Here is a 26,862-nt window from a genome sequence, read left to right as displayed (position 1 = left end):
TGTATGGTGTTAGAAAGTGTTCTAGTTTCATTCTTTTACAAGTGGTTGACCAGTTTTCCCAGCACCACTTGTTAAAGAGGTTGTCTTTTTTCCATTGTATATCCTTGCCTCCGTTGTTGAAGATAAGGTGTCTGTAGGTATGTGAATTTATCTCTGGGCTTTCTATTTTGTTCCATTGATCTATATTTCTGTCTTTGTGCCACTACTATACAGTCTTAATGACTGTGGCTTTGTCGTAGAGCCTGAAGTCAGGCAGGTTGATTCCTCCAGTTCCATTCTTCTTTCTCAAGATTGCTTTGGCTATTTGAGGTTTTTTTGTATTTCCATACAAATTGTGAAATTATTTGTTCTAGTTCTGTGAAGAATACCGTTCGTAGGTTGATAGGGATTGCATTGAATCTATAGGTTGCTTTGGGTAGTAATAGTCATTTTGACAATCTTGATTCTTCCAATCCATGAACATGGTATATTTCTCCATCTATTTGTGTCCTCTCTGATTTCTTTCATCAGTGTTTTATAGTTTTCTCTATATAGGTCTTTCATTTCTTTAGGTAGATATACTCCTAAGTATTTTATTCTTTTTGTTGCAATGGTGAATGATATTGTTTCTTTAATTTCTCTTTCTGTTTTTTAATTGTTAGTGTATAGGAATGCAAGGGATTTCAGTGTGTTAATTTTATATCTTGCAACATTACTGTATTCATTGATTAGCTGTAGTAATTTTCTGGTAGAGTCTTTAGGGTTTTCTATGTAGAGGATCATGTCGTCTCCAAACAGTGAGAGTTTTACTTCTTCTTTTCCTATCTGGATTCCTTTTATTTCTTTTTCTGCTCTGATTGCTGTGGCCAACACTTCCAAAACTATGTTGAATAGCAGTGTAAGAGTGGACACCCTTGTCTTGTTCCTGACTTTAAGGGAAATGCTTTCAGTTTTTCACCACTGAGGATAATGTTTGCTGTGGGTTTGTCATATATAGCTTTTATTATGTTGAGGTATGTTTCTTCTATCCCTGCTTTCTGGGAAGTTTTTATCATAAATGGATGTTGAATTTTGTCAAAGGCTTTTTCTGCATCTATTGAGATAATCATATGGTTTTTATCTTTCAATTTGTTAATGTGGTGTTTTACATTGATTGATTTGCAGATATTAAAGAATCCTTGCATTCCTGGGATAAAGCCCACCTGGTTATGATGTATGATCTTTTTAACATGTTGTTGGAATCTGTTTGCTACAATTTTGTTAAGGATTTTTGCATCTATGTTCATCAGTGATCTTGGCCTGTAGTTTTCTTTTTTTTTGTGGCATCTTTGTCTGGTTTTGGAATTATGGTGATGGTGGCCTCATAGAATGAGTTTGGAAGTTTACCTTCTTCTGCAGTTTTCTGGAAGAGTTTGAGTAAGATAGATGTTAGCTCTTCTCTAAATTTTTGGTAGAATTCAGCTGTGAAGCCATCTGGTCCTGGGCTTTTGTTTGCTTGAAGATTTCTGATTACAGTTTCGATTTCTGTGCTTGTGATGGGTCTGTTAAGATCTTCTATTTCTTCCTGGTTCAGTTTTGGAAAGTTATACTTTTATAAGAATTTGTCCATTTCTTCCAAGTTGTCCGTTGTATTGGCATAGAGCTGCTGGTAGTAGTCCCTTATAATCCTTTGTATTTCAGTGTTGTGTGTTGTGATCTCTCCATTTTCATTTCTAATTTTGTTGATTTGGTTCTTCTCCCTTTGTTTCTTAATGAGTCTTGCTAACGGTTTGTCAATTTTGTTTATCTTTTAAGAAGGCCAGCTTTTAGCTTTGTTGATTTTTGCTATGGTCTCTTTCGTTTCTTTTGCATTTATTTCTGCCCTAATTTTTAAGATTTCTTTCCTTCTACTAACCCTGGGGTTCTTCACTTCTTCCTTCTCTAGATGTTTTAGGTGTAGAGTTATGTCATTTATTTGACGTTTTTCTTGTTTCTTGAGGTAAGCCTGTAATGCTATGAACCTTCCCCTTAGCACTGCTTTTACAGTGTCCCATAGGTTTTGGGTTGTTGTGTTTTCATTTTCATTCATTTCTATGCATATTGTGATTTCTTTTTTAATTTCTTCTATGATTTGTTGGTTATTCAGAAGCGTGTTATTTAGCCTCCATATGTTTGAATTTTTAATAGTATTTTTCCTGCAATTGAGATCTAGTCTTACTGCATTGTGGTCAGAAAAGATGACTGGAATGATTTCAATTTTTTTGAATTTACCAAGGCTAGATTTATGGCCCAGCATGTGATCTATTCTGGAGAAGATTCCGTATGCACTTGAGAAAAAGGTGAAATTGATTGTTTTGGGGTGAAATGTCCTATAGATATCAATTAGGTCTAGCTGGTCCATTGTGTCATTTAAAGTTTGTGTTTCCTTGTTAATTTTCTGTTTAGTTGATCTATCCATAGCTGTGAGTAGGGTATTAAAGTATCCCACTATTATTGTGTTATTATTAATTTCCCCTTTCATACTTGTTATCATTTGCCTTACATATTGCGGTGCTCCTATGATGGGTGCATATATATTTATAATTGTTATACCTTCTTCTTGGATTGATCCTTTGATCATTTTGTAGTGTCCTTCTTTGTCTCTTATCACAGCCTTTATTTTAAAGTCTGTTTTATCTGATATGAGTATTGCGACTCCTGCTTTCTTTTGGTCTCCATTTGCGTGAAATATTTTTTTCCAGCCCTTCACTTTCAGTCTGTATGTGTCCCTTGTTTTGAGGTGAGTCTCTTGTAGACAGCATATATAGGGGTCTTATTTTTGTATCCATTCAGCCAGTCTTTGTGTTTTGGTTGGGGCATTCAACCCATTTACATTTAAGGTAATTATTGATAGGTATGCTCCCATTGCCATTTACTTTGTTGTTTTGGTTTCATGTGTATACAACCTTTCTGTGTTTCCTGTCTAGAGAAGATCCTTTAGCATTTGTTGAAGGGCTGGTTTGGTGGTGCTGAATTCTCTCAGTTTTTGCTTGTCTGTAAAGCTTTTGAATTCTCCTTCATATCTGAATGAGATCCTTGCTGGGTACAGTAATCTGGGTTGTAGGTTATTCTCTTTCATTACTTTATGTATGTCCTGCCATTCCCTTCTGGCCTGAAGAGTTTCTATTCATAGATCAGGGAATCCCTTTGTGTGTTATTTGTTGTTTCTCCCTTGCTGCTTTTAATATTTGTTCTTTGTGTTTGATCTTTGTTAACGTGGTTAATGTGTCTTGGGGTGTTTTGCCTTGGGTTTATCCTGTTTGGGACTCTCTGGGTTTCTTGGACCTGTGTAAAAATATGGAACGCTTCACGAATTTGTGTGTCATCCTTATACAGGGGCCATGCTAATCTTCTCTGTATCATTCTAATTTTAGTATATGTGCTATTGAAGTGAGCACTATGTGCTTACTTTTGTACTTCTTTATTTGATCTCTCTGTCTTTCTAAAGACACAGAACACATGGAGGGTGGTTATTTTTTTATTCTAAATTTTATCCCCAGTGTCTATTGTATAAAAATTACTATTGAATGAAAGGTATGCAATTTGATTAAATAAAAGGATTTGTCATGAGAGCTCAACATAAGTATTAGCATTTTTTAAGTGAGAGCATTTCATTTTTCACAGATATAAAGGGTGTATTTTTACCATCAAAACTATTACATGTATAATTGTAACATTCAACTATGGTTTATTTGCAAAAATATAAAAGTGTATTGTTTCATATCAATATAAAATACAAATTCACCCTCAAACATGGGTTATAAAATCAATATTGCACTATTAATTTAAAACCAAGGATACTGTTGAAAATTACCATAGATATACTGAAAGGCACCATAGTAAAGATTAGTAAATCCTAGTCAGTAGTCTACACAGTTGGTTGCCTGTGTTTTTACACTTTAGATATATCCCTTGTGATTCAGAGAGTTGTTATTATTAATCCCATTTTGTAAATTAGGAAAGAGCTCAGAGGTAAAGCATCTGCCTGCAATGCAGGGACAAAGGAGACTCGCGTTTGATCCCTGGGTTCACAAGATCCCCTAGAGGAAAAAATGACAACCCTCTCCAGTATTCTTACAAGCAGAATCCCATGAGTAGAGGAGCCTGGCGGGCTACAGTCCATGCAGTCGCAGAGAGTCGGACGTGAAGTGAACATGGACGCACAGATGAAAGCCCAGTGAGGTTATGTAATTTTTTACAAGATCAAAAAGCTAGTAAATGTTGAAGTTTGGGGTTAAATCTAGGTTTTCTGTGTTCAAAACCTTGCAACGCACTGCCTCTCACTGTATTGTAACAGAATGTTTAGTTATACGTGGCTCATTTCAAGGAAGAATTACAGAACCAACTCTGCCCCTTACAGAGTACTGAAAATGGGGGAAGTCACATGTGGATTTTCTTGCCTCTCCTGTAGATTGTAAAATGAGAAATTTCTTTTTTATTATTCAAATTGAAATAGAAGTCATTGTAGGAATATTAATAGAATTCCTCTAAGAGATTGTAATGTATCCAGGTAGTAGTACTTATATAGTTGTAATAAAATAGCATCTAGTTATCTGAATAATTATAGAACAGTCACTTGCTTTGTATGTATAGGATCTCATACCATATCAGTTTTGCGTAGGTAGAGTTGGCTGCTTTCCACAATACATATTTTCTACAAATGAACATCTGTTCTCCAGAGAGATGGCTTACCTCGGATCACTCAGTATTGGAGGTGAGGTTAGAGTCCCACTTTTCCTGGGACTCAAAGTATTTGAGTGGCCCAAGGTATTCTTTTTTTTAGAATTTGATGATGTCTTTTGGTTTACTCAGATATGCTTTTTCCTATAAGACAGTTTTTGGCATTATTTGGATTTGGGGGAGATGTGATTGATAATTTACTGAGAAGAAAATGACGTTGAGGAAGATAATTTGTCTTGGAACAATTGCATGTAAGGGAAGATTATATTCTCTATCAAGAACAGGGTTGGATGGAATGTTAGTTAGTTCTCTTACCAAGCTTTCCTTTTTTTCCCCTGTGGGTCCTTTTAACTTTCCTTCAGTGAGCTCTTTGCAGCAAAGACTTTTCAGTTAGTGATCTCTAGATTCATGGGTTATAATTAGTGATACAAGATCAAAAGCTACAGCAACATAGAGAGGAGCTGACTCATGTTACTTTGCATTTTAAAATGTTACCACATAATACAGTGATATATTGTATTATTTGTTCATAACTCATGACCAGTAGACACAAACATCTCAAGTTAAGGATTTGTCTGTGTCTCATTATGTTACATTGAAGCAAGACCATTCACCATTGTTGACCTGAAATAACTAAGTAGCATAGAATGAGATAAGGACAGGATATCATTCTTAATTTTAAATGATTTCCTTTGTTCAGCTTATTTGATGGTTGACCTTTATTTAAATCCTTTGTTTTGTATTGTACTGTGGTTAATGGGCTCTTGTCTTTGAGAACCACTCAATGTTGAACCACTCAATGAAAAAAATGAATGTTGATCGCTTGTTGACTATGTCCATGGTGACACTTAAGATTCAATTTCTGTAACTGTGTCAAGGGTTTTGCTTCCTGTAGCTCTTCACGACAATCAGTACACCCATATTTGTGATTTTTCAAAGAGCAAGTTTTTATATTGTCAGTAAGTGCTGAAATGTTTAAATTTATAGAACTCTGTAAATTTATTTGTTTAAAGAAACAATTCTCCATAAGCTCTTTTAATTCCCATATGTTATTCATTATATGCCCTCTAGCACATACTATTAATCAGTGCATGTGGACTTGTACTGGAGAAGGAAATGGCAACCCCTCCAGTATTCTTGCCTGGAGAATCCCGTGGACAGAGGAGCCTGGTGGGCTGCTGTCCATAGGGTCGTAAAGAGTTGGACACGACTGTAATGACTTAGCATGCATGCAGGCATTGGGGAAGGAAATGGCAACCCACTCCAGTATTCTTTCCTGGAGAATCCCAGGGACGGAGGAGCCTGGTGTGCCGCCATCTATGTAGTCATACAGAGTCAGACATGACTGAAGCGACTTAGCAGCAGCAGCAGTGGACTTGTACACATGCACAACTGTAATACTAAAATATTGCTTCAGTCACCTTATTTCTCCAGTAACCAAGATGTGTGGATACTAGTTCAGAAATCCAATCGAGAGTCCTTGCCTCCAATGCCTTTCTTGGAAATCTGAGCAAAACACAGGCTACTTCTGAGCTTCACTTTAAAAATAGAGCCCTCTAAGCGTTGGAAAAATATGAGCACATCTCCCATATTTTGTAAACCCGTGAACACACTACCATGTGCTTCGAATATTGTCCTTCAGTTTGACATCTGTCTTCCCACTTCTAAGATGTAGGATGCGTGGGTACTCAGTCGTGTCCAACTCTGTGACCCTCCAGGATTCTCTGTGCATGGTGATTCTCCAGGCAAGAATCCTGGAGTGGGTTACCACGCCCTCCTCCAGGGGATCTTCCTGATCCAGGGATGGAATCCATCTCCTGTGTCCCCTGCATATCAGGTGGATTCTTTAGCTGCCAAACTATTGGGGAAGCCCAAGATGCAGGGTACCTGCTGCTGCTGCTAAGTCGATTCAGCCGTGTCCGACTCTGTGCGACCCCATAGATGGCAGCCCACCAGGCTCCCCCATCCCTGGAATTCTCCAGGCAGGAACACTGGAGTGGGTTGCCATTTCCCTCTCCAATGCATGAAAGTGAAAAGTGAAAGTGAAGTCGCTCAGTCGTGTCTGACTCTTCACGACCCCATGGACTGCAGCCTACCAGGCTCCTCTGTCCATGGGATTTTCCAGGCAAGAGTGCTGGAGTGGGTTGCCATTGCCTTCTCCGAGATGCAGGGTACCTAGTCTCTTTATTTCTAAGATAGATATCTCAATTTTTCCAAATGGTTACAGCATTTTCCTGATTTATGTTAATGTGGAGTTGCTTTGTATCTTTCTTATTCTCTGTAGCCTGCTTTATAGAATCGAGGTGAGGAAAAAGACTACCTACTGTATCAGCAGGGATAAAAGTATATGATCACATTAGGCACAGGGATTAACCAGTTTTGTGTATGTACTTCTTCAAATTGGTATAGTTATGAGAGAGTATGTCTATTGGAATACCTTTTTTGAAACCTTGAGCTCTGATGAAAAGAAACAAACTCACACTTTTATTCTCCTACTTGCCTCTAAAAATACAGAGTTCCCATGAGTTTATTTAAAGGTTTTTCTCTAAGTTGAAATATTCATTAATTTACATTCATTGCTGCAAATTAGGTAATACTTTAAATGTAACAGTTGTTTGTTTTCTCAGAATTTGATTGCATCTGTTTAGATATTATCACATTTACAACACTATAGTTTAGGGTATGTGAAAACTTCATTATATTCCCCAATTTTCAGTTTATTAAATTCTCTGGAGAATAGTAGTTTGAAAATGCATTTTATCTAATGCAGATGATTATTATTCCTTGTCAATGTTGACTGCTTTGAAAACATTTTTTTTCTCTCAGTATTTTTTTCTATTTTGCTTGTATATCTGAAAATGTTCTGTTCTCTAAATACACACACACACCAAGACCTTTAAGTATAATTAATATTGTGACACCTATGCTTCTATCCCTGGTTTTAACTTCTGTTGTCATTAAATCTGCATCCCATATGTCCAGATAACTTGTTATGAGGGGTAATATGAGGATATATAATATATACATTTACACTTGCCTTGTGAACTAGCTATGCCTATTTACTATACCCCCCTATGGAAACATATGATCTTTTTGATATGAAAAATATTTCAATTTTTGAAAGTTTTATATTAGTCGGAGGACTGAGAAAAAGGAGTTAAAAGCCAGACCAAATTAAGGAGTGTATGTGTGTCAAAGAGATTGAGAGATAATATAAGAGAGAGGGAATGAAGAAGTGAGGAAGTTTCAGGGATGATTTTCAGAATTGGGTGATCAGAGAGAAATAGAATCAGGTTAAATATTTCTTCTTACATGTAAACTGACAAACTTGTAAAGAGCTTTAAAAATGCAAAGTGAGAGGTGCCACATTATGCTCCTTATCTTCTACCAATAATAATTATTTAAAAAGCAAGCAATATAAATTTGTATATAGAACTATAGTGAGGGGTAAAATTTGTTTCCACTAGGGGACTTGTTTATGGCTTTATGACTCATTAAATACAGACTCATTTCAAGGAAATAAAAACAATGAATACATCTTTATTTTCTTTCATTTAAAAAATTGTATCCTCTTGCACTTATGTGAAATAAACAATCAGCTTAATACTGTGCCATAAAGATACTCGTTGAAGTCATTGTGACTAAACAATAATGGATATAGTTAACTCTTCTATTGGGTAGTGTGACTGGCAGAGTTGAATAATTTGCTAGTTTACAAAAAAACCTTTTTTATTTTTATTTTTTGGTTCTTGGTGAGTCTCCCATATATCAGGGTTGGCAATAAATAATTTCAGCACTGGAGCAGACCAAATAAATGATGATTTATGGGACTAGCTGTAGGTCTTACTAGGTTTGCCACAGAGGCTGTTTCTATAGAGGATTTAAATGAACCCAGCTGGCTTAGTATTCTGTGAATTGCTGTAGTCATTTTCTGAGTTTAATCTTATGACTGATTTTGTAATTCTCACAGTGGGGAAAAGTTGACAACATGAACAGCATTTAGTGAATATAATTAGGAAGTTTGAAAACAAATGCTTTTTTACCCTATAAAAGCTCTGTTCGACGGGGATTTTGACCCTGTATGAGATTGTTTTCAGAATATGTGACTACTGTGACTGAATGTGAGTGATAATCTTACAAACGAATTTCCCTGTCCAATGAAACCGTAGTAATGGAGGCATGGCAGAAATTTACAAAGGAGGGCTCCTGTCCATGGAAGGGAGTTTATAAGCAGTTAATATTCAAATAAAACTCTGAACATCCAACTATTCCTATGATAATTTTACAAAATCTAAGAAATACACGTGCACGCGCGCGCACACACACACACACACATAAATACTTTGGGGGCTTCCCTGGTGGCTCATTGGTAAAGAATCTGCTTACCAATGCAGGAGACAAAGGTTTGATCCCTGGGTTGGGAAGACCCTCTGGAGGAAGGCATGGCAACTCACTCCAGTATTCTTGCTTGGAGAATCCGAATGCACAGAGGAGCCTGGTTGGCTATAGTCCATGGGGGTCACAAAAGAGTTGGACATGACTTAGCAACTAAACAACGACAAGCAATACTTTTTAGCTAGTGTTTGGGCAGCAAGCTGGCCACATTATTAATTATTTCCTGTGGAACCCTGTGCTAGATGCTTTTCAGGAATAGAGAGAAATAAAACATACATCTCTAGTCCTTCACGACCTAATGAGCTGGTTGCCAAGTATAGCACATTATAATACTAAAACAAGAGACAGGGAAGAAAATAGGGAGAAATGGGGTGAAAGAAGGAGGAGATGACTTTTATATAATAGCACATAGATAAAATAATCTGTGTTGCTATAATTACTGGTTAACCACAATATAATGAAGTACTCTTTTATATGGTAGCCAATACCGTAAAACTGCCCCTCTTCTTTAGAAACAAAAAGCACAATGCCAGCCTTATTTACAACATGTGCTTTACTTCTCTCCTACAAACCAAAGCTTAGATATTGCATTCCTCCCTTCTGTCATGGGGACAAGCACAAAGACTTGTCATTCATTTTTTTCTTTCTATTTCTTCTTTTTTTAATAAGATTCTTAGAAAACTCTTCCCTTTTATGCTACAGAAGGAACATGTTTAAAACAACTGTTCATAAGTTTCTAACTGCTTTTATAATTGTTACTATTATTTAAAATTTGGGGTAGAATCAGTACCTGTTCAAAAACAGTAATATAATCGTCCACTGTATTACTGTTATGTGTCTGTACCCTTCCTTATTCACTAATTGGAGAAAAAATTAAGTAATGTTTCTTTTAATAATAGATAGTCATGAGATTTTTCAGATAAATAAGACTGACGAAAGTCACCATTTAATGCTTTGTATGAAGGATCTCTCTTTGAAATCCAAGCAACTAAGTGGGAGAAAATATAAATGTATGCTGAGGTTGAATAGTTAGAAGGAACTCAGTTTTTAAAATTCAAGCAAATAGCTAGATACTTAAATTATTTTTTTTTATTTTATTGAAATATAGTTGATTTACAATGTTGCATTAGGTTTAGGTGTATGCAAAAAGTGATTCATTTATATATATATATATATATTCATTTTTAGATTCTTTTCCCATATATATTATTACAGAATATTGAGTATAGTTCCCTGTGCTATACAGTAGATCCTTGATGGTCTATTATATATATAGTAGTGTGTATTTCTTAATCCCAAATGGCTTTTTAGATACTTAAATTAAATAGAATATTTTACTTTGAAACCTGTGTTGAGGGAAGTTGTAAAGCATTGTAAGCTATTCAGAAATTTAGGGAGAGATGCTGATGAAGATTCTAAGAATTTTACGTCAGTCACAATCTGGCTTATTCCGTTCTTTTCTCAAGTTTCAGGTTTCATGAAATATATAAGAAAGGCCTGGGTACTTGTCAATTTCTGAAGGAATCTCCTTAAGACTTTGTTTGTTGTGTTAATTATTTCAGAAGTAAAATGTGTTCACCCTAAAGAGAGATTTCAACTTAACTGGTAATTTTTAAAGTAATTTACCAAAGTATAATTGACATACTATCAGATTTACTCATTTTTTAGTATACAGTCTGATGAATTTTGTTGTTTGTATACAGCTGTGTAACCTTCACTGCAGTCAAGACATGAAACAGTTTTAACCACCTGTGGTTTGGTCATGCCCTTTTGCAGTCAGTCCCTACTCCCAGCTCCAGGCAATACTTCTTTGCATTCTGTCACTTTAGTTTTAACTTTTTCTACAATTTCATATAAACGAAATCATTCAGTAATGTAATCTTTTCTGTTACTTTGCATTTGGTGTGGCTTTCACTTAGCGTAAAGTTGTGACATGTATCAGTAGTTCATTTCTATTACTGAATAATATTCCACCACATTTCCATTCATTGATGGGAGTTTAGGTTGTTTCTAATTTTTGTCTATTACAAATAATGCTGCTCTTAATATTCATGTGCAAGACAGAATTTTCCTTTATCTTGGGTAAATATCTAGGACTGGGAGTGTTATATCTTATAGAAAGTAAGCTTTAAGTTTAAAAGAAACCGTTTTCCACGGTATGTGTACCATTTTACATTCTTGTGCTGTGCTGAGTCACTCAGTCGTGTCCAACTCTTCGTGATCCCGTGGACTGCAGCCTGCCAGGCTCCTCTGTCCACGGTGATTCTCCAGGCTAGAATCCCGGAGTGGGTTGCCATGCCCTCCTCCAGGGTATCTTCCCAACCCAGGGGTCAAACCCAGGTCCCCCGTATTTCAGGCGGATTCTTTACCAGCTGAGCTACCAGGGAAGCCCATTTTATACTCATACCTAAAATTAAATTAATCACGATGAGATATCATTTCATATCCATTAGATGGGCAAAAATTTTTTAATTCTGATAATAATATGAGTGAATAAGAATGTGTGTCAAAGGGAACTATTGGTGAGAGTGTGATTTGTTACCTCTGTTTTGGAAAACAGTTTCATATGATTTAGAAATGTTGAAGATACCATAACCATAAATGCTGCCCCTAGTATATTCTCTAAATAAGCTCTTACATAAGGACTCTGGAGACTTGTACAAGAATAATCACTATCAACAGAGTAAAAAGATAACCCGCAGAATGGATAAAAGTATTTGTAAATCATATATCTGCTAAAGCATAACTCCTACAAATGAACAACAGCAAACACAAGCAACCTAATTCAAAAATGGGCAAAAGACTTTAATAGACATTTTTCTATAGAAAATGGCCAATCAGCACATGAAAATATGCTCGACATCATTAATCATTAGGGAAATCTGTATCAAAACTATAATGAAATACCACTTCATATCCATTAGGATAGCTACTATCTTAAAAAAAAAAAAGAAAAGAAGAAGAAGAAGAAACAACAGAAAACAAACATATTAGCAAGGAAATGGAGGAACTGGAACTTTTGTATAATGGCTTGTGTGAATGTACAATGGCTTGTGTGATAATAGCCCCTGTGGAAAACAGTATGGTAGTTACTAAAAAAGTTAAACATGGAATTACCATATTATGCCACATTCCACCTCTGTATGTAAACATAAAAGAATTGAAAGCAGAGACTTGAACATATATTTGCATACTGATTATTCATAGTAGTAGTATTCACATTGGCCAAAGGTGGTAACACCCCAAGTGTCCACTGACAGATGAATGAATAAACAAAATATGCTATATACATACACTGGGCTACTATTCAACCTTTACAAAAAGGAAATCTGGTATATCCTACAGCATGGATAAATCTTGAAGACATTATGCTAAGTGTGATAAGCCAGACACATTAGGACAAATATTGATAATCCCACTTAATTGAGGTATATAACAGACAAATTCATAGAGACAGAAAGCAGAGTAATGGTTGCTAGCAGGTAGAACAGAAAGAAGAATGGGGAATTATTGTTTAATGGGTGCAGAATGTGAGCATGGGAAAAAGTTCTGGAGGTGGACATTGGTTATGGTTGCATAACAACGTTGAATGTACTTAACACCACTTAACTATACACTTAAAAATGGTTAAAATGGCAAATTGTATGTGTATTATAACAAAATAATATTCACAACAGCATTATCTATAAGAATATCTGTAATAATGACTCCCTCACCCCTCTAAGAATGGAAACTAGATAACAGAAATGGTCAGCATGAGACTACACCTAAAGTATATTCATGTGGTGGAATAGTATACAGTCATGAAAAAGAATGATGGAGGATGGCTAATTATGTAACTCATCCCTAAGCAGTGGTTGCACAGATTCTAATTATAATTTGGCAATATTGCATAACTTAGGCCTTAAAAGTTGTTCTTAAATAGCTTAAATAGTTGTTCTTAAAGCCGCTAATGTCACACCTCCAAAAGTCATTTATTTACACCATATATAGATAGCAATATTAGTTATATACACCTATTTGGTGGTGGTGATGGACAGGAAAAACATAAACAAACCCAAAATTCCTTCATTTGTTTTCAAACCTCATGCATATAAAACAATTTTGTTAAGTAAAATTCTCATGACAATAAAAGTTGCAAATTTTAGTTAAATGCTTAAACCATTTCTGAGAGGAAACCACTGAAGACCTTAGGGATATTCGTGTCTGTAAAGTATTTCTATACCAATTTAGAATAACTTGATTTTTGTTCAAAACTAGTCTCAGAAGAACTTCTATTTGGTAAACCTATAGGCAGGTTGATTAAGAGCACTTGAAAGTGCCAGAACAGCTTTAGTTTTTAAAGTATAGACATGATTCATTAATTCTTTCTGGTCTTGCCTCAAATGAGAACAAATGGTTGTTGATTTGCCACTGGTGCTGACTACTTCAGGCTAATGCATATGCAGAGTATTCTCCTTGAATAAGTAAGTAGGGATAGAAGGAAAAATGCTGAGAGGTGGAGCAGGAAGAACAGGAAAGCAAAATTTGTCTTCTCTTGGAAACTTACATCACCACTGCCCTGTTGGGCCAGAAGGTGGCAATTGAGATGAGTCTTTATGCCATTTAATGTTGTCATGGTTTTCAAGTTTAAGCTCTCCTTTCACAGACTGCTGCTATAAATGAAGCAAATAAGTGTAAAACTCTTAAATTGTTTGACTTTAACACAATTGATATTATCTGTTCCCTTTTTTTTTTAAATACCATTGTAGTACTCAAATAAAGAATGTTAAAAGAAAAAAGGACAGTCACATTTCCATAAAGAATTAAGACATCTTTCTACTGTATATTACATTTGGCTGAATTAGTTTCAGCCTTCGTCATATAGCACCAGGAAAGCATTTGGGGTGAGAGTTAGAAATAAAGCCAGGAAAGCATGTATGAAACTTGTCTGGTCGTTGCTACAGAGCTAATATCTTTATGGTAATTGCAATCCTTAAAAATACATTATCTTTCTCAATGTTATTGCAGCGTGTGGTGGTATTGAAGAAAGCAATAATTTGTAAACAACCCTTGGCAGAGAGCTCAGAACTTAATTTTGCTTAAATAAAGGAGACAAACATTAGAATTCATGTGCTGTACCAGGACTGGCACGCAATAGCAGTTGTTTTGATATATGCACTGGAGCATTCATGATTGCTTAAATATTAACTGTTCCATGAATATAAAAATATAATAGGGAAAAGGAAGCCATGATTAGGGAACGTTTCTGCTAAAAGAAATGAAGTTGAATGATCTGATCATATTGGTAGTCTAGCTGGGTTTGTTCCAATGATTCTACCATATTCCTTCACTGCTTTTCTCTACATCCTTTCTTTCCAAGGACAGTTCAGTGTAAATGTGGATCCTGTTGTGTTGCTGTCTGTCAGAGCTCTTTCCTTGATGCAGAGGGATTAGGCATTTCTGAGTTTTCCTGAGTAAAGGACCTGTTGATAAGTTTGCTGAGTTTCATTGTGGCCATTTGTATAAACACGAGGGGAAAAAGGAGCAGGCATGTCTAGAAAGGCCTTCCTTCTGATATAATCTAGAGACATGAAATGTATCTCACATTGAAGTTTTTTCTTTTTCTATTCAAGAATAGTTGATATATATGATATTATATAAATTCCAGGTCTACAGTATACTGATTCACAATTTTTAAAGGTTATATTCCATTTATAGTTATTTAAAAATATTTGCTATATTCCCCCTGTTGTACAATATATCTTTGTAGCTTATTTTATAGATAATAGTTTGTACCTCTTAGTCCCGTCACCCTTGTTGTGCCCTTCCCCCTCCCCACTGATAACCATTAGCTTATTCTCTAGATCTATGAGTCTGCTTCTTTTCTGTTATATTGGCTACTTTGTTGTATTTTTATATTCCACCACATTGAAGTTTTAATATTTTTAAACCTGCTTAAATATGTCATGGCATTTGTTTACTTAGAGCCAGTACACATTAGCCTAGAAATTAGAACTGGTGAAATACATTCATAAGGCAAGACTTTTTGTGGAAAGCATTGAAACCTGATGTCTTGCATTGAAATTTGTTACTCTAATCCAAAATTCTTGAGCAAATATTTCAAGTAATTCAGATTTGCCAATAAGAAGTGAGTTTTGCAGCTTGAATTACAGTTGGAAGGCATGAAGGATCTTCTGAGTTGTCTAGCCCATCACCCTGATAATACAGGGACGATAAGACACACTACAGCATCATGTAGCTGTATTTTCTTTTTTTTTCATTTATTTTTATTATTTGGAGGCTAATTACTTTACAATATTGTAGTGATTTTTGCCATACAGTGACATGAATCGTAGATGTATTTTCAATACACTTTTAGGTGAAGGATGAGGGAGAGTTTTAAAGACCTATGAACAGTGTATTTACAATCTTCACAGCTTTGGACATACTGTTTGGGTCATCAGTTCTTAGATGAGTAGATGGTAAGTTCTGATACTAATCAGTCTCATTTTTAATATAAAATAATCAAGAACATTCAGAGTGATTGTGTCCTTCAGATGTCACAGATTGCTAGAAAATTCCTCTTAAGTTGTAAATTAACAGTAAGCTTTGGAGTTATGTTGGCACTTCAACTTTTTATATGTGGAAGTAATTATGAGAGGGCCCTGGCAAACATCTCGTCTAGAAATTTCCTTTGAAGAAGTCTAGTGGTTCTCAAAGTTTAGCATGCCTTAATCACCTGGAGGTGCTATCAGGATTTTTTGGCCAATATATTAAAACATATATTGATGGACGCCTACACTTCAAGTTTCTGATTTAGTCAATTTCATGCATGGCCCTCATTTTTGCATTTTGATTAAGTTCATAGGTGATGCTGAATCTATTGGTTCAGGAACCATGGTTTGAGAATGAGTGAAATAGCCAATGCCTATCCATTTTCCTTCTCGTAATTTTCAATGTTTATTTCTTTTGTTGCCTAATCCCCACAGCCTTAATTATGTTGAATTTACTGAGGACGAGTAATCATAATAATCTTTGTTACTAGCTTCACCATTTTCCAGCTGCCAGGTCTGCTGCCCCCTCTATTATCTAGCTATTTGTTACCCATAATCAATATTTTTAATAAATTACCTTACATGCTACCTTCTCTTTCTGGTTATCCAGTCTTTTTCAGTTTGCACCACTGGCAACGTATTGAAACTGTTCATGAAGGTCATGGAAAATTTCTCTAATCGTCAAGTCAGTTCTCATTATCTTTGTGCTCTCTGTAGCATGTATTCATTCAACAAACATTTACTGAACAAAATTATATTTTTTCTTCTTTCTTAAGGAGTTCACAGTTTGGCAGGTGAGACTCCTTGTGTAAACAAAATGATATATTGTGGAAAAAATCTTTTAACTAGAGTTTATATAAATCACTATGAGAAAATAAAAACAAAATTTATTAATTCTGTTCAGGAAAGTTCACAGTGGATCATTAGCACTGCTGTCCTTGAATGACCCTATCCCCCAGTCCTATCACCTTCATCACCCTTGATGCTTGTCCAGAATGTGATAGACACCCAGTGTTCATAAGTTACCATGTTGTATTCTGGCACCGACTTTTGACCAAGGTCAAGTTACTTAAGTACTCTAAACCTGGTTCCTTACCTATAAAATGGGCTTGTTAATAACTGAATGTTTTGATGATTTTTTAAAGAAAAGATGACACATTTGAAGCACTTATCAAAGTACCTGGCCCATAGGCACATGATAGATAGGTTAGAAATGTTGGTTCTCCTCCCCCTTAAAGGGGGTGTAGGCTACTACCACATGATGAAGGAAGAAGATAGTTTAGGTCAAAAAGATCATAAGAAAAGGAATGGAAACCTTCACCCATTCATGCATTCAGTAAATATATATTAAGTGCCTGTTATTTGCCACCCATTGTTCTAGATGCTGAGTATATAAAAGTGAACAAAGCAGACCAAAAAATGCGCTCTACTTGTGTAGCTGACATTGTGCCAGAGAGAGACAGATAATAAAAAAAAAACCTGTTTTTATTATAATAAAAAAAATAAAATATTTAAAAATAAGTAGTATATTTGTGATGATTGCTGTGGAGAAAAATATAAGAGGGAAAGAGGTAAGAGATGTTTTGAGAGTGGATTGCAATTTTTGATAGAGTAACTAGAAAAGAACATAATGAGAAAGTGGCTTTTGAGTATAGATCTTGAAAGATGAGAAGGAGCTAGCCATTCTGGTGAATAAAAGTGAAAACTTCCAGGCAGAGAAAAAGTGCAGGCACAGGCTTTGAGTGAGACACATGCCTGGTAAATTCAAGGAGCAACAGAATGGAGGTCAAGCATAGCTCAAGGGGGCTGGTGAGGGATAATAGCTAGAGATAAGATCTCAATGGTAATGGTGGTCCAGGTCACAGAGGGACTTTTCGGTTTTGGTAATGATTTATTCTGTATGAAGATAGGAAGCTAAAGTAGATTCTTATCACTTCTAATCTAGATGATGATCCTGGTCATGATAATAGACTATCTTATTAAATTCTACAAGTCTTATCTAATGCCTATTTTATGGATGAGAAAGCTGAGACATAGAGTATTTAGGTCACTTGCCCAAAGTCTGTGCTCATAACTATTCTGATTAGAAATGTGAGCCTCTTTATATGAGTTGTAGAGAACCATTATTGTTTTGAAGGAAGAGAATGGCATGGTCATATGGATGTTTAAGAAGCATTATTATATAGGATAAAATGAAGCAGAGAGAATGGAATGGCCATGACCACCTTCCATAGATTAGCTCCACATAGCTACCACTTAACGATTAAAAAATGAACTGCTACCTCCTTCTCAAAGCCAGCTTACTCTAGAGAGTTGCCGCTTTCTCAATATAACCATTCTTTTTTTTTTCTCTTTATTTTTTTCTCTCTTTTTTAAAAATTTTAATTGGAGGCTAATTACTTTACAATATTTTGGTGGTTTTTGCCATACATTCACATGAATTAGCCATGGGTATATATGTGTTCCCCATCCTGACCCTCCCTCCCAACTCCCTCCCCATTCAAGCCCTCAGGGTTATCCCAGTGCACCAGCCCTGAGCACCCTGTCTCATGCATCGAACCAGGACTAGCAATCTATTTCACATATGATAATATACATGTTTCAATGCTATTCTCTGAAATCATCCCACCCTCGCCTTCTCCCACAGAGTCCAACAATCTGTTCTTTACATCTGTGTCTCTTTTGCTGTCTTGCATATAGGGTCATCGTTATCATCTTTCTAAATCCATATATATGCATTAATATACTGTATTGGTGTTTTTCTTTCTGACTTACTTCACTCTTTATAATAGGCTCCAATTTCATACTCTTCATTAGAACTGATTCAAATGCATTCTTTTTAATAGCTGAGTAATATTCCATTGTGTATATGCACCACAGCTTTCTTATCCATTCGTCTGCCAATGGACATCTAGGTTGCTTCCATGTCCTGGCTATTGTAAACAGGGCTGCAATGAACATTGGGGTACATGTGTCTCTTTCAGTTCTGGTTTCCTCAGTGTGTATGCCCAGCAGTGGGACTGCAGGGTCGTATGGAAGTTCTGTTTCCAGTACAACCATTCTTTTAATCACCCATAGTTAAAACTTTTGGTGTCTAATCTTTCCCTTTCTGTCATCCCAGGTATTTCTTTTCAGTGGTTTAATCTTGTTTGTGTTCATAGTGTGTCTTAAATTTGTCTTTTCTCTGCATTTTTTTTTCATGTACTCATTATCATTTTAGCTATATCAGTCCTTGACACTTTCTACAAAATTACTCTGCTACGTCATCCCCTTTCTGTATAATTTTGTGTTTTCTAGTAAATGCTAGGCTTTTTGGGCTTTGAAAGTACCATTTATTGTTTATCTCTGATCCGTAGTGTCCAACCCATACTGAATCATCGAATGTAATTCTACAATCATAATTGCTTTGCTCCTAACCTGTCTCCCCTTATAAATGTTTAGTGCTTCATTTCCCAAGGGGATGTTGTGACTTTGTTTTGGCATTGCCTCTCATATAACTCACAACAGATACGGTGTCCTGAAAAAATCTGGACTTTGTGGTCAATATCTCTGTATGTGTATGTATGTATATGTGTGTGTGTGTGTGCACATGTGTACACATGCACACAGAACAAGAGTATAGTTTAATTTAGAAGAACTGTTCTATGGCCTACACAGGTGGGAATTTATGTGGAGTAAAATCTTCATTCAGAAACATTGATTGCCTCCCTAGGTATGTACTACGATGCTCCTCGGTACTGTGGATAATAAATATTAGTGAAACAGGGTTTCTTCCCTTGAAAGAGCTCATACTGACTGGAAGAAAGTACTGTGTTGAAATGTTTATAGTGAAGGAACATAGCAAAGGAAGGAATAAATTATTCCTTAGCGGGGTCTTCAGAAAGGAAGGAGTACTTGAGTACTCTTGAAATTTGAGTAGGTATTCACTTGGCAGATAGAGTAAAGAGGAGGAGAGTCTATAGAGAGCCAAGATGTACAAAAGCACAGTGGTGTGACAGTGAATGGTATGTTCAAGCAGTTGTAATCAGACTGAAGAGAAGGGTAGGTACCAGAAAGCAACAGGGGACACATTAGAAAGGTAGGCAGGGGTCAGCTGAGAAAGGGCCTTAAATGCAAAACCAAGAAGTTGGTATGATTTTCTAGTAGCTGAAGGGAGACTTTGCAATGGAAACTTTGAATGGGTTCTAATCCTAACAAAATTAAACATTTAAAAATCAACATTTGTGTGGCAAGGTTAAATGAACTGAAACAGTCTGGTTTAAGAGCAAAGGACACCTGAGAAAGGGAGCTTTCACTCTTTGAGAGGTGTTATACAGAGGATAGTGACCAGTTATTTTCAGTTTCCACTGACGACAGAGCAAGAAGAAATAGGCTTAAATCTCAGGAGAAGGGAAAATTACCTATAGAAGGGGTCCTTCGCAGAAAGATTGAGTGTGACTGACATAGATGATTAAAATGTTGTTGGCTCAGGCACTCTGGATGTGTGCTGCCTTCTGTGTGTTCAGTCCACCTGATTTCAAAAATAGGATGAAGACTGCAGGTTTTCAGGCTCGAATGACAGGGTTCAAAATAAATCTTTTATGAGGCAATTGGTTATTCAGATATTTTGCTATCTCCCTAACTAAAGTTTTGGAAATGTATTTGAACACATCACATATAAATAGTATCTTTCATAGTATAGCACTCCTGTTTATTAGGGAAAAAAAGAATGGTCAGAATTTGCTAGAGAAATGTGTTCATCTGTTGCAGGTATTTTGTATTCATGTACCATTTCAGAAAGTTATTAAAGATTAGGTAGATACAGTTAATATAAATTCAGTTATTAATCTTTATGTGTAACATTTATTGATCAGATGATTATAATTAAAATCACTGTGGCTTATTAACTGACATTTAATCAGTGAATATAGTGAATTGCTCTATTTTTATTGCTATCATTCACTGATAACTCACTTTATTAAGATATTATAAAATGTTTTTAGCTTTTTCAAATAATTCCAATTTCTGGAGCTACTTGTCATTATATTGTTTGAAAATATGTACAAGACAGAGGATTATAAGGTGGCCATTTTGTTCATCCTTTTGCATGTTATACTGAGTTAACCTGATATCAAAACATAGTCAATTTTATTTATTAGTAAACTAACCCAAACACTTTGGAAGTGATTTTGAACATACTCAGGTTACCTTTATACTACCCCAGGAGATGTCTATAGCTATCAAGTACACTTGGAAGAGCAAATTATTGGATAAATGCCTTTAGCCATTAGAAGTGATGAAGGTGAATGTTCTTAGCTGCCTTCTGTACTTGACATTGAACCATTCAATAAATCCTGAGAGAGATGATGACTAATGTGTGGATGGTGTAGACACAGTAAGAGACATTGAAGACCTGATAATACAAAGTAAATATACTTTAATATGCAAAGATGCTTTGCCCTTATGTTTTAACATTATATGTTCATTTTTAAATGATTGGTCTAAGTGTCATGGACATAGAGAAAAATTTTTAAAAGACCACATATTTGTCGTGACTATTCCCTGCCAGTTTGAAACCACAAGATAGACTGTTGGTGTAAGGTTATTTAAAAAATAAACATTTCAGTACAGATTTAGCAAGTCATCTCCCATACCAACTGAAATATTTCTCAGCTTGACAAGATAGGCATATGGCCATCTTTGTCCATGCCTTGAAGGCAATGTTAGAATTCTAGAAAAGTCATGCAACTCTGTTGACTACTCTTTCTGATTCTGATAAAGATATTTAACTGAAATGTTATGCTTCACTTCTGAGAATTCTTAAAATTAAGCACTAATAAGCATGCTTGTCAAAAAGGGAGTTTTAAAATCACCCACAAGGTTGCCATACGAGCACAGTGCTATTTTTCTATTCTTGTGTTTTCCTTTCCAGTATTGGCTCTGTGCATTTTTAAAAAGAAAATTGATATACTTCTACAGTGTGGTGTCCTAAAAAATTGCATGGGTTTTCATTGTTGGGCTCTGTGTTTGTCTCTCTGTGTGTAAATAGTTTCTCTCCATAGATTTCATAAAATACAGATCAATTTCCCTTTCTTTTGGAAGATGTGCTGTCAATTTCTTTAAGTACCTAATGTTTTTCAGTTCACCTCAGTCGCTTAGTCATGTCCGACTCCATGCGACCTCATGGACTGTAGCAAGCCAGGCTTCCCTGTTAATCACCAACTCCCGGAGCCTACTCAAACTCACGTCCATCACATCGTTGATGCCATTCAACCATCTCTTCCTCTGTCATCCCCTTCTGCTCCTACCTTCCATCTTTCCTAGCATCAGGGTCTTTTCCAATGAGTCGGTTCTTTGCATCAAGTGGCAAAGTATTGGACTTTCAGCTTCAGCATCAGTCCTTCCGATGACTATTCAGGACTGATCTCCTTTAGGATGGACTGGTTGGATCTCCTTGCAGTCCAAGGGACTCTCAAGTCTTCTCCAACACCTCAGTTCAAAAGCATCAATTCTTCGGCACTCAGCTTTCTTTATAGTCCAACTCTTACATCCATACATGACTACTGGAAAAACCATAGCCTTGACTAGACAGACCTTTGTTGGCAAAGTAATGTCTCTGCTTTTTAATATGCTGTCTAGGTTGGTCATAGCTTTTCTTCCAAGGAGCAAGCGTCTTTTAATTTCATGACTGCAGTCACCATCTGCAGTGATTTTGGAGCCCCAAAAACCCAAAATCTCTCACTGTTTCCATTGTTTCCTCATCTATTTGCAACAAAGTGATGGGACCAGATGCCATGATCTTAGTTTTCTGAATGCTGAGTTTTAAGTCAACTTTTTCACTCTCCTCTTTCACTTTCATCAAGAAGCTCTTTAGTTCTTCTTCACTTTCTGCCATAAGGGTAGTGTCATATCTGAGGTTATTGATATTTCTCCCAGCAATCTTGATTCCAGCTTGTGCTTCATCCAACCCGGCATTTGCATGATTTACTCTGCATAGAAGTTAAATAAGTAGGGTGACAATATACAGCTTTGATGTAGTCCTTTCCTATTTGGAACCAGTCTGTTGTTCCATGTCCAGTTCTAACTGTTGCTTCTTGACCTGCATACAGATTTCTCAGGAGGCAGATCAGGTGCTCTGGTTTTCCCATCTCCTGAATGATTTTCCACAGTGTGTTTTGATCCACAGAGTCAAAGGCTTTGACTCTTTGTCAATAAAGCAGAAGTAGATGTTTTTCTGGAACTCTCTTGCTTTTTCTATGATCCAGTGGATGTTGGCAATTTGATCTCTGGTTCTTCTGCCTTTTATAACTCCAGCTTGAACATTTAGGAATTAAAGTAGTTTGTAAGAAACAACAACAACAAAAAAGAAAATGTTTATTTTCTTATTGCTTGGAGTAGCCAGCAATCCTCTGAAAGGGATGCACTTTGTGAACATATAACCCTGTAATTTCAAGAAAAGACCTCTCTTTTGGAAAGTGAACATCCTATTGAGTCTTCACAGCTGCGAGCCTGACTTAAGACAAATTGCTCTTTAGGTTTTTGTTGCTTTTTGTTCTTATAGCTTATTATTGAATTGTGCCATTTTAACTTTGTAGTACTTAAAAAGTGTTTGATGCATCAGCATAATAATGCGAAATTTTAAATATTTTTGCCTGCCTTGGATAAATAGTAATTCCAGAAATCCTAAAAGGAATCATTGTGATCACTTGAATTACCAGCATCATGACTCCTATGGCTGTTTGTTTTGAGACTTAAGACTAGCATTTCTTTAACGTTGTTCATATCATTGGAATCTAACAGTTGTTTAAATAGACTGTAACACAAAAAGTATGGACCTGATTAAGTAAATGTGATTTTTTTTTCCCTTAGCCACTGAAACAATAAGGATTAAATTACTCTGTAATTACCTAAATATCCTCCAAGCCTTTTCATAAGCCTGTTTGTAAAGAATATTCATTTATTCTAAACAGTAATCCTTAAAGCTAAAACCTCCAAATCAGTATGGACATCAGTGGACAAACCCATCATCTAAGGATTATAGAATTAAAACATCCAATAGAATGAGAAAACTTGATACTTCATGCCATATTTGTCCTTTGTTTCTAAGTAAATCCTTGATTTCATTTGTACTTAGTCTTGTATGACAGTTATATTAAAGAAAACACTTAGATTCTCATTATAGATTTTTTTTGTCCTATACTTTGAGGTTTTTTTTTATCATTCTAGCTGAAACATCTCTTTTCTAGTGTCTCTGAAAAGAAGATACAATGTGTAAGCAGACAAATAAAATTTGACATATTATTATGATTGTGTGGTCAGATTCTGTTTATAAATCAGCTTAAAAAACTTTTAGTTATTCTTTTTTGATGGCCCATGCAAGTAAAGTAGCATACAATGCACTTGCTCTTTAATTTTCATTTGCATAGATGATGACTAGAAATAAATATAGCCTCATAGATGCATCCAACTTTTAAGAATATATTTATGAGATAATACAAAGACCAAAATGCTAATGACAGAAACACGCATTAACTTGGACATTATCATCAGTACTTAAGTGGTTCTTCTTTTCTCATGAAAAGAATAGTTCACTTTGCCATCATGATTTAGACATTTTAAGAAATACAGATGAAAGTTTATTATTATTATTATTTACATTTTGGGTCACCTTTCTCTCTTTGAAAATGAGTTCATTTTAAAACCCAGCACCTTGTTACTAGAGCCCAGTGGGAACTACCCTAGACATTAAAAAAAAGTTTTATTAATTATAATGAATTGTGTTCATTCATTCGTTTCACTTCTTTAAGTAAAAGTATATTTATATTGCTGAAAAATACTAAAAATAACTATCATTATTCCATTTCAGATCCGAGATACTAAATCAACAGATCAAAAGACCACCCTCTTGCATTTTCTTGCTGAAATTTGTGAGGAAAATTACCGGGATATCCTGAAATTTACTGACGAACTGGAACATGTAGAAAGCGCAAGCAAAGGTAATTGATTTATAACTGGTTTGAAACTACATACTGCCTAAATATTATATTTTAAATGGTAATCTATAGCATTAATCATATTTTTTGTTTGGTTACTGATATAAGAAAAGCAGGAAGATAGTTTTCCTTAGTTTGTATTTGACAACATAGTATATTTTAATAACCTGCTTTTAACCTACTTTTTTTTTTTAGCCATTCTAGGTTATTGAAGCTTTTGTATCTCTAATCAGATAGTATGTTTGTTCATTCATTTCATAAACACTTAAGTGTATATTGTTTGCAAAAGAACCATACTGTGGGGCTGTTGGTAATATCAAAATGATTGTGAGATAGTTCTTGCTAGAAGGCGTTTAAAATCTAGAAGACAAGACATATATACAAATACTTTATAAAGCAGAGATGAATATGAGAAGTGCTACAAGAAAATACACTGTAGTTTAGATGACAGGGAAAATACTTTTGAATGGATAGTTAAGTGAAGGCATAGTATAAGAGGCCAAAAGGGTGAAGTATGAGAATTAGGATTTTTACAGACATGGAAAAGGAGAATGCTGTCTAGAGAGGCAACAGTATCAGCAAGGCACAGTCACGGAATGTGTTAGGATAGGTGAAAACGTCAGTGAGGAAGAAGAAAAATGTCTCCAGACTTTAATTTGAACTGATTAGCTTTGTTGGTTAGTAAGTATTTACTTTTGCCAGAAGTTGAAAAGTGAATGAAAGGAAGGATCAAGGAAATATTTTTTTGAAGTCAAACAATAGATGTGGAGTACATTTTTCCTCTTGGATCATAAAAGCAATAAAGCTCTTATTTGAAATTGCACTATGATGATTCCACTTCTCTGCAGAAGGAAATGGCAACCTTCTGCAGTATTCTTGCCTGAAAAATTCCCTGGATAGAGGAGCCTGGAGGGCTTCAGTCCATAGAGTTGCAAAGAGTTGGATATGACTTAGCAGAGCAGCATAGTTCCACTTCTCTATAACTCTGAGGACTTTCAGTAAGGACTCAAAAGCATATATGTTATCCTGAGTTTACTACAAACCATATACACTGGTTAGTGTCCTTTGAAGTAGAAAAAAAGTGTGTCTGTAAAACCCAGAATGTCCTAAGTATAATATTGTTCAGTGGCCAGTAGTCATCTCTGCCATCCTGGTATTGTTGATCACATCCTCAACGTTTTTCTCTAATGAAATTAACGGAATTTCTTTAACTCCTTTAATTTAATGAATATTATAGTTGTTACTTTTGTCTTGTTAGAGGAGAGTAATTATAAGGCTACCTATAATCCCTCCATTCTCAGCCAAGTATGTGTTATACTCAGTTCTGTTTGCTACCTCTGGGCTTTTGGCAAATCTTTACATAGTTTTATTTTACAATTTCACCAACTTCTTTCTTCCTATCCATTTTAAGAGCAAAACCTCTCTGATATATTTTGCTTATTTCTGCTTTCATGTATTCATGAAATGAATGTCATTGTATTCAAAAGACTATTGCAAGAAATCTTCCTTTCTTACTGTTTGGGCTTCAGCAATCCCCTGTCAAGTTATTGTGACTAGTTCTTTTTCTTTCCCTATAAAATTTAGACTCAGAGTTCTCAACTCAAGAAGTTCTTACATACATTCCACTTACTTGCATCCCCCTTTCATTTCCTGCTAGTTTTCTTTCAGTGTTCCCAGACATAGTTTCTCTTGAGCCATTTTTATTCCTTTCTAATAATGCCAACTCTGTGTATCATGCTACATCCTGTGCCTCAGAATCTCAAGTGCCGTGTCCTCTAAGACACATAACATTTGTCAAATCACTGTTCGGCATACATTTCCTTATTTTTTTTTTAATGTGTTACTACTAAGCCCTTATTAGAAAATACTTGTGAAATTAGACTGCAAGAAAAAAACAGAACGTGGTGTGAAAGGTCAAGCCAGTTTCTTCTTTGTAGTTAAATACTTTCCCTTGGTACTTAAGTTTAGCATGTTTATTTGCTTAATACAGATTTCAGTCCTGTTTGAATCATATTCTGTCACCTCCAATACTGTGGATATAGCTAGCATATCTATATTCACAGCCAACCAGCAACAATAAAAGTAGGTCAACACTATATAGTAATTATTTTTTATAATTATGGCCTATCTCCTTGTGAAATTACTGCTTATACAAAGAAAAAAAGTACCTTTCTTTTTAAACTGTATTGGAACAGGAAAGTTGAAACTAGTTAATGATTTTTATATTATTTTTATATTTTTCATATTTAAAGAAAGATTGTATGACTACTAATATCTATCTT

At 35.5% G+C, this 26,862-nt stretch overlaps 1 protein-coding gene and 1 non-coding gene across 3 annotated transcripts in view; one reads left to right on the top strand and one right to left on the bottom strand.

The window, feature by feature from the left end:
• DIAPH2 (diaphanous related formin 2) overlaps positions 1-26,862 on the top strand; it is a 932,191-nt gene that overhangs the window by 474,350 nt on the left and 430,979 nt on the right. For both annotated transcript variants that reach the window (XM_043457771.1, XM_043457769.1), the window contains one exon: positions 24,454-24,583. In XM_043457771.1, the coding sequence (XP_043313706.1) occupies positions 24,454-24,583 (130 nt within the window). The remainder of the gene's footprint in view (positions 1-24,453; positions 24,584-26,862) is intronic.
• LOC122436081 lies at positions 3,289-3,395 on the bottom strand. Its single transcript, XR_006267853.1, has one exon. It is a non-coding gene; the product is annotated as a U6 spliceosomal RNA (small nuclear RNA).

The sequence above is a fragment of the Cervus canadensis genome, chromosome X (assembly GCF_019320065.1).
Source record: "Cervus canadensis isolate Bull #8, Minnesota chromosome X, ASM1932006v1, whole genome shotgun sequence".
Classification (NCBI taxonomy): Eukaryota; Metazoa; Chordata; class Mammalia; order Artiodactyla; family Cervidae; genus Cervus; species Cervus canadensis.
Note: the sequence above shows the minus strand (reverse complement) of the source record. Positions and strands in the feature narration are given on the sequence as shown.